Here is an 8,422-nt window from a genome sequence, read left to right as displayed (position 1 = left end):
TTTATTCCAGTCCACCGAGCAGACACCATCCTCCTGGGGCCGTTCCCCGGGGCACAGCCAGCCCAGCCCAGCCCAGCCCAGTGACCAGCTCCCTGGACCCCCATTTCCTAGGAGCCTTCTAGGAGTCCTGGCCCAACTCACCCCAGACTCCACGTCCACAGAGTCACCTGCTCCCCATGCTCGCCCTCCACGGTGCCCTCGTGGTGTCGGACACCAGCAGACTCTTCTGTGTAGTGAGTCTGTGCTCTGGGTCTGCTGGATTCCCTTTGTGAGTCTCTGTCCTGGGAGCTCAGGCCCCTCAGGCTCAGGAGTCTGGAGACTGGGCCCATCCTAAGGGCTCCCCATAGTCAGGCGGCTCCCACCCCAGCACAGCAAGGTGCAGAGACCACATCTGGGCAGGTGGAGGGGGCACTGGGGCCTGTCCCTTCCCTGTCTGCTGACCCTAAGGGCCTGGTCTAGTGTCTGGAGCTCCCTGCTCTGTTTCTGATCCCTGCAGAGAGACCTGGGGCTACAGCCAGAGGGCCTGGCCCTGCATTGGGGCTGCCTCTCCAGCCGGGAAGAAACCCTCAGGCCAGGCCCTAGGGGGTACTTTGAGCACCTGAGTGAGAATCAGCCTCAGATTCTGTTCTCCTCCAGGGGCACAGTCTCCACCTCCCATAGCGGCTCCCACCCCAGGGCCCCTAGAACCCCCACGGGGCTGCTGTGGGGGGCTGAGGCAGAGGCCTGGAGCCCCGAGACCCTGCAGCGTCTCTGGAGTGGGGTCTCCACGACTGCGCCTTCACAGCCCACCTGAGGGGACCGGGAGCGAGCAGGAGCCAGGGGAGCCACGGGCTCGGCTCCAACGAGCCAAGCAGCCCTTTGGGAACAGCCGCGGCGAGTGCGGGGGCAGCTGAGGGACGCCCAGGCTGGCGCTCTGACATCCAGGGGCCCTGGCGCTGACCCTCGTGTCAGGCGGGCAGGGAGAGGGCGGGCGGAGCTCACAGCAGCGTGTCTGGCAGAGCGAGGCCGCGGCAGGGAGGACACAGCCCCTCACCCTCCCTCATCCTCTGGCTCTGGGCCCAGAGCTCCATCCAGATTTTCCCAAAAAGTGGTTTCAAGAGAAGCTGCAGAAATACCATGATCTGTCTATTGCCCGGAGGGGCCGGGGCCGGGGCCGGGGCCGGGGCCGGGGCCAGGGCGCACCTGAGCCATGCGCTGGTGTCCTGGGCCTCGTCCCCCGGCTTCTGTCTGCGGCTTCTCCTGGGCTCTGACTCTCTTCCTGGACGGGTCGTCACCTGCCCCTCGCCCAGAACCTCAGAGCCTCCTCCTGGGGAGACGCCCCTGCGCCTGCCGGGTCAAACCCACGGGGTCCAGGAGGGCTCAGGACGCACCCCAGAGCGTCGGGCCATCTGCAGGGAGAAAGGCACTTGCGCCCTGAGCGGACACAGCAAAGCCTGTTCTGGTCTCTTTCATCGCTCACAGGTAAACATCCAAGCAGATGGGAGGCGGGGTATGGACCAGGGTCCTTATCACCTTGTCCACTTGAAAGCAGTAGGGACCTAAACACGGGGCTCACGCGTGATGGAAGTTGCTGGAACAGAGGAGCATCAAAGAGGCTGTGCGCACTCCTGATGATAAAGAAATTGCACGTTTTCAGGCCTGGTCCCCCAACCCGGAACAGATCCCAGACTGCAGGGGCAGCGCTGAGCCCCGGCCCCCAAATCACCACCGGCTGGTGTCTCACGAAGCCGCAGCAGGAACTTCACGGACGCTCAGGCAAGCAAGCGAACAGGTAGATCTGTTTAGAGAAAGAAGAAGTTTATTGAGGAGAAAAGGAATAGAAATAAAGTGGGATCCCCCAGGCCAGGGAACCAGGCCAGGTGGGCCAAGAAGCCGAAGTGGAGCCGGGCCTGGGGGGAGCACACACCTGCCCTCCCTGCTGTTCTAGCGCTCCAGCAGCCGCTCCGGGATGTTATTTGAGGTCTCGCTCACTGCCTGGGTGTCTCTGCGCCCAGCCCTGGCTGTTTCTCTTCATTGAACTGGACCGGGAATCCTGCTCACCTTAGCCCCGGGTGTGACTCTCTCCCCCCAGAATCAGTTGCGTTTTCCTTTGTTCCTCTGCTGCCCTTATCTCTGGAGCATCCTCCACGCTCCTGGAGTCCCCACCTACAACGACCAAGGCACCCGATTTCCCTAGCCTGCCCTATGACTCATCCCCTCCTGGGAAGGGAGACCCAGCTGCAGTGAGGGCCAAGGGCGTGGTTCTGATCAGTAACTGCTTCCTGCTGAGAGTGGGCAACTGGGGAGGCAGTCCGTCCCCCCGCAGGGCGAGATCTCAGGGACCTCCAAGAAGGACAGGGGAGGCTTCACAGTGGGTTACATCCGCAGGACCCGATGGAGGTTGACGGCCTCCAGGCGAGAGATGACCCCGGCGAGGGCATTGAGGATGTAGGGCCCACGCAAGAGAAAAACGAAAAAGGATTTTAGCAAGGGGGACGAATAAGTGGAAGAGCAGGATCCTCAGCACCTCCCGGCCCGGCAGTCCCTCTCCTCTGAGCTGGGTGAGAGGCTCCTCCCTCCAGGCCATAAATGCCCTGAGCATAAATGCCTCCCGCACCAGCTCCTGCTGCCATCGCCTCACCTCCCAGACACGCAGCATGAGGACCCTCGGCCTGCTGGCCGCCCTGCTCCTCCTGGCCCTCCATGGCCAGGCAGGGCCCCTGGGAGACACAGCCCACCCGGTGATGGAGCCTGAGGCCCAGCTCCCCGCCGAGGACCTGGCTGGGGCCGAGGACCAGGATGTGGCCGCGTCCTCAGCAGGGGATGAGCGCTTCGCTCGCGCTGCAGGTGAGACCAGACTGGGCCCACATCCAGCTGTAGCCCATGGGCGGGTCTCACCATCAGGGGGTGATGAGTTGTGTGAGGAGTAGCTGACCCTGGTTTGGGGAGCAGCGCTGGAGCTGGGGTTCGGGTGCTAACATGTGTGTCGATTATGAGCAGACAACTGTCCACACTCGCGACCCTCGCGCGGTCAGGGGAGCCTGTGACTTAGGACAAAGCCAGAATGGCCTGTCCCCCCACACGAGGTGTGTCTGCTCCGGGGCTCCAGGTCCCCACAGGGTCTCTGCGCCCCCGAGCCGACCCTCTGCTTCCTCCACAGGCGCTTCGGGATGCTTCTGCAGACACACGCTCTGCAGGGCCGGGGAGCGGCAGCCGGGGCACTGCTACATCAGGGGCCTCAGATACCGGCTCTGCTGCAGGCGCTGAGGGCGCGGCTCCCCCAGGCTCGCCAGCCGGGGCCCCCCATGTGCCCCCCGTCTCTTCTGAGCTCTCCCTGCACAATAAACACCAGCGTCAGCCTCAGTGTTTGACTTTTGACTTTTCTCCCCCCCCATCCCCCTGCTCCCCCCTCCAGCTCCCCCTCCTCCCTCTGCTGCTTCCCCATCCCTCTCCCTCCCCTTCCTGCTCCCCTCCCACCTGCCCCTCCCTCCCCTCTTCTCCTCCCAGGTCCTTCTCCTGCCCTTGGGGGAGGGTCCTCCGCGGGCCTGGACAGGCTCTGTCCGCATATCTGCCGAGTCTCGCCCCCGCCGCCCGCCGCGCCCCGAGCATCCGGCAGCATTGATGAAAAATGCCAATGAAGACAACTGCTGGGGACAGAATGGGTGCGCGAAATGTGGCGCCGTGACGAGGCACCTCAAGGGGGACGCCGGGCAGGACCGGCCGGAGGCGGCCCCGGGACAGCGTGGCCGAGGGCCTGGCTGGGCTCCCTGGAAGGCGCTGGGGCGACGCTGCCCCCCAGGAGGCCGGTGTGCGGGGAGCGGTGTGTTCCTCTGACCGCTCCGCGGGTGGAGGACGCGGGCCTGACACGAGCCCGGGACGACCGCTCTGCCCTGTCCGCGGGGCCGAGGGAATGGCGAGGCCTCGCCACTGTTCCCGCCGGGACGTCTGCCGGGGCAGACCGGAGCCTGCGGCAGGAGGCGTCTGGGTGCAGGGCCAAGGCGCTGTCGACGGTGGGGGCTGCGCCAGCTCAGGGGTCGGGGGCGGCCCCGGGGCTCTGACCTCCTGGCTGAGAAGGGCTGGTGGCCGGCACGGGGGCACAGGCTGCCTGGCTCTCGCCGGCCGGGCCCTGCCTCGGAGCTCTCCTGCCTTCCCGGCAGTCTCTCAGCCCTGGGAGGTGAGTGTGTCCTAGAAGGAACCGGGAAATGTGCTGACACTTGTCACCTTGCACTGGACGGGAGTGGGGACTCAAGGGGAAGGGCGCACACTTGACGGGGGATGCGGGCAGCTGGGACACCCAAGAGGGGGTGGGCACTCGGGACCCTCACCCCTCACCCCTCCCGGCCGGGCGGCCCCTCCCCTCCGAACTGGGTGAGAGGCTCCTCCCTCCAGGCCATAAATGCCCTGACCTGCCCTCCCGCACCAGCACCTGCTCCCAGAGCCCCACCTCCCGGACACTCAGCATGAGGACCCTCGCCCTGCTGGCCGGCCTGTTCCTCCTGGCCCTGCATGGCCACGCTGGGCCCCTGGTGGATACAGCGGACCTGCTGACAGAGCCCAAGGCCCAGATCCCTGCCCTGGCCCAGGCCACAACCCAGGACCCGGATGTGGTCATCACCTTTAATGGGCCCTTCACTCCAGCAGCTGCAGGTGGGACCGGGTTGGGGTGTCACTTCCCATCGGGTGTCAGCAGGGAGCTGGGGCTCACAGCAGAGGGGGTGTGTGAGCTGGGGGAGTCGCTGTGACCCTGAGACGAACAGGCCTTGGGCACAGGGAGAAGCAGAAACCAGTGGGCACGAGGGAGTCAGGATCAGAGACAGGATCCCCCTTCGTGACCATCACAATGGGAGTCCTCGAGATCCAGGGTGCCCCACGGGGCGCCTGCACCCGCACACGACTGCGGTGTGTGCTCTGGGGGACCTGGTCTCGAGAGACCTCAGGGAGGCCGACGCCTTCCCCCGCCCCACCCCAATTCCTGACCCTCCGTCCCTCCCTCACAGGCCCCGGCCAGAGACTCACCTGCTACTGCCGGCTTCCTTCATGCAATGCTGGGGAGACAGTCTCGGGATTCTGCTTTCATGATCACCAAATATACTACCTTTGCTGCAGCTGAACTCGTGAGCTGGAGCCCGAGCCCCGGGTCCCGCCAAGGGAGGGCACAGCCTCCCCTTACAGCTACAGTTTCATTTCTTCACCAAAATAAAATGTAAGCACTGAAATCATGTTTTTGGTGTTTTTCATCTTGGTTCCCCCTTTTTTGGCTCCTGTATGTGCTGTGTCAGGACATGGTCAGCACATTTCCTCCTCGGGCCCCAGGGAGCCCCGGGCTCTGTGTTCCGGGATGGGGAGCTTCATGCCACAGGAAGAACAGACACTGAGAAGATGACCCTAAGTGGGGACGAATCCAATCTGTAAAACTGGTCCATTATCAGAGACAGGCAGTGGTGAGAAGTTTCTGGAAGTGGACCAGCCAGGTGGGGGACACTCCAGGAACAGGTGCTGGGGTGATACTGGGTCCTCCTATGCAGGGCACGGGAGGGGCCCCCCAACTGCTATTTCTCTCACGGAGGGCAACGTGCTGTCCGAACGCGCACATTAACTGAGGAGCAGCAAGGCGAGCGCCAAGTCCAGGAGGCACAGAAGGGAGAATTGGCCAGAAAACACGAGGGTCCCCGGTTTCACTTGTGACCCCAGAGTGGGGAACCTGGCACTGGAGAGTGAGGTGCTCACCCAAGAGACCGGGGGACAGTACCTTTGCACCCGAAGTGTCTGACATTCAACATCTGTGAAGCACTTGGTGGAATTCCTACCTCAAAACTTGAATCCACTCGTGTAAAAAGCCTCTACCTTGTCATGACTCCGTCAATCTACGACCTGTCTGGAGGGAGTAATAAGGACGCGGTCTGAAGAGACGTTACTAATGCTCTTAGCTGCGTAAGAGCAGAAAACACCCTCTATGTGAGACGCCAAAATCTCAGAAATCCGTCTCTGCAGAATGCAAACATGAACAACACCGTGACGTGTCAACAGGAATCTATTTTATGGCAAATATTTTTATCCTGGAAATCACCAGACACCAATAATCCTAGGGTCCCACAAGCTCTTATCTGGCTCTGGGCGGGCCCTGAGGGTCAGCCAACCTCCCCCGCCCCTGTCCTCACAGGGGCCCACTGCAGGGCTCCCCTGAGGACGCCCCACAGCCGGCACCATTCAGGGAATGGGGGCGCCAGCTGTTATGCCCAACTGGTTTGGCCATTAGCCTGGAGACCAGGTCAGGGTGAGGCCCTCAGCTGCCTGGCCCCTCCCTGCCAGGGAGGCGGGTTCCTCTGCTCAGCCCGTCACCTGATGGCACCAGGCCCACCCGCAGCCTGGAGGGAAACTTTACTCTAGTCCACCAAGCAGATGCCACCCTCATGCGGGCTGTTCCTTGGGGCACAGCCAGACCAGACCAGCCCAGCCCAGCGACCAGCTCCCTGGACCCTCATTTCCCAGGGAACTTCTAGGAGTCCTGGCCCAACTCACCCCCCAACAGGGGCCACAGGGTCACCTGCTCCCCAAGCTCGCCCACCACGGCGCCCTTGCGGTGTGTGACACGAGCAGACTCCTCTGTGCAGGGAGTCTGTGCCCTGGGGCTGCTGGATTCCCTGTGTGAGTCTGTCCTGGGAGCTCAGGCCCCTCAGGCTCAGGAGTGTGGACACTGGGCCCAGCCTGAGGGCTCCCCAGAGTCAGGCAGTGCCCACCCCAGCCCAGCGAGTTGCAGAGACCACATCTGGGCGGGCGGGTGGAGGGGACACTGTGGTCTGTCCCTTCCCTGTCTGCTGCCCCAGCGGGCCTAGTCTGGTGTCTGGAGCCCCTGCTCTGTACCAGCTCCTCACAGCAAGACTTGGGGCTGCAGCCGGAGGCCCTGAGTGGACAAGAAAACATGATTGTCCTGTGCAGACCAGGAGACCTGTGCGGATTACTCCCGGCGTGACCCTCAGAGTGTAGAGTCCTGCCTGCAGACCTGAGCCTGCAGCAGGAGGTGTCTGGGTGCAGAGCAAAGGCAAAGTGAACAACAGGGGGAGCACCGAGCTCAGGGGGTCAGGTGCAGCCCCAGGGCTCTGTCCTCCTGGCAGGGAAGAGCAAGGTAGGTGGCACAGTGGCACAGGCAGGCTGGCTCACTACTGGCTGGGCCCTGCCTCAAGTGCATGTGATTTCCCAGCAATCTCTCAGCGCTGGGAAGTAAATAACTAGCTAGAAGGAACCAGGAAATCTACCCACCCTTGTCATCTTCCACTTGACAGGATTGAGGACTCAAGGACTCTCACACTTGACGGGTGGTCCGGGCAGCTGGGACACCCAAGAGGGGGTGGGAACTTGGGATCCTCGGCCCCTGCAGGCTGGGCAGCCCTCCCCTCTGAGCTGGGTGAGAGGCTCCTCCCTCCAGGCCATAAATGCCCTGAGCCTGCCCTCCTGCACCAGCGCCTGCTCCCAGAGCCCCACCTCCCGGACACGCAGCATGAGGACCCTCGGCCTGCTGGCCGCCCTGCTCCTCCTGGCCCTCCATGGCCAGGCAGGGCCCCTGGGGGACACAGCCCACCCGGTGATGGAGCCTGAGGCCCAGCTCCCCGCCGAGGACCTGGCTGGGGCCGAGGACCAGGATGTGGCCACGTCCTCGGCAGGGGATGAGCGCTTCGCTCCTGCTGCAGGTGAGACCAGGCTGGGCCCACATCCAGCTGTAGCGCATGGGCGGGTCTCACCATCAGGGGGTGATGAGTTGTGTGAGGAGTAGCTGACCCTGGTTTGGGGAGCAGCGCTGGAGCTGGGGTTCGGGTGCTAACATGTGTGTCGATTATGAGCAGACAACTGTCCACACTCGCGACCCTCGAGCGGTCAGAGGAGCCTGTGACTTAGGACAAAGCCAGAATGGCCTGTCCCCCCACACGAGGCATGTCTGCTCCGGGGCTCCAGGTCCCCACAGGGTCTCTGCGCCCCCGAGCCTGACCCTCCGCTTCCTCCACAGGTGCTTCGGGATGCTTCTGCAGACACACGCTCTGCAGGGCCGGGGAGCAGCAGCCGGGGCACTGCTACATCAGGGGCCTCAGATACCGGCTCTGCTGCAGGCGCTGAGGGCGCGGCTCCCCCAGGCTCGCCAGCCAAGGCTCCCCCGCGTGCCCTCGGTCTCTTCTGAGCTCTCCCTGCACAATAAACGCCAGTGTCAGCCTCAGTGTTCGGCTTTTCTTTTCTGCCCTCCCCCCCCAATCCCCCTGCTCCCCCCTCTGGCTCCCCCTCCTCCCCCTGCTGCTTCCCCACCCCTCTCCCTCCCCTTCCTGCTCCCCTCCCACCTGCCCCTCCCTCCCCTCTTCTCCTCCCGGGTCCTTCTCCTGCCCTTGGGGGAGGGTCCTCCGCGGGCCTGGACAGGCTCTGTCCGCGTATCCGCCGAGTCTCGCCCCCGCCGCCCGCCGCG

The 8,422-nt window shown here is 63.9% G+C and overlaps 1 protein-coding gene across 1 annotated transcript; it reads left to right on the top strand.

Moving 5' to 3' along the window:
• The first annotated feature begins 7,339 nt into the window (after nucleotides 1–7,339).
• LOC311169231 (alpha-defensin 1-like) lies at nucleotides 7,340–8,152 on the top strand. Its single transcript, XM_084231019.1, has 2 exons — nucleotides 7,340–7,664; nucleotides 7,979–8,152. Exons 1-2 carry the CDS (start codon nucleotides 7,475–7,477, stop codon nucleotides 8,083–8,085), a joined length of 297 nt encoding a protein of 98 aa, XP_084087145.1. The 5' UTR covers nucleotides 7,340–7,474; the 3' UTR covers nucleotides 8,086–8,152.
• Nucleotides 8,153–8,422: the final 270 nt, after the last annotated feature.

This window comes from Talpa europaea (assembly GCF_964194135.1).
Source record: "Talpa europaea genome assembly, chromosome: 4".
Taxonomy (NCBI): domain Eukaryota; kingdom Metazoa; phylum Chordata; class Mammalia; order Eulipotyphla; family Talpidae; genus Talpa; species Talpa europaea.
This window is presented reverse-complemented; position numbering and strand designations above follow the sequence as displayed.

What these genes read in the sequence shown, in the direction of transcription:
- LOC311169231 (XM_084231019.1), top strand. Translation starts at nt 7,475, where the DNA reads ATGAGGACCCTCGGCCTGCTGGCCGCCCTGCTCCTCCTGGCCCTCCAT. An exon ending in GCGCTTCGCTCCTGCTGCAG is followed by an intron (nt 7,665 to 7,978) that starts GTGAGACCAGGC and finishes CTTCCTCCACAG; the next exon opens with GTGCTTCGGGATGCTTCTGC.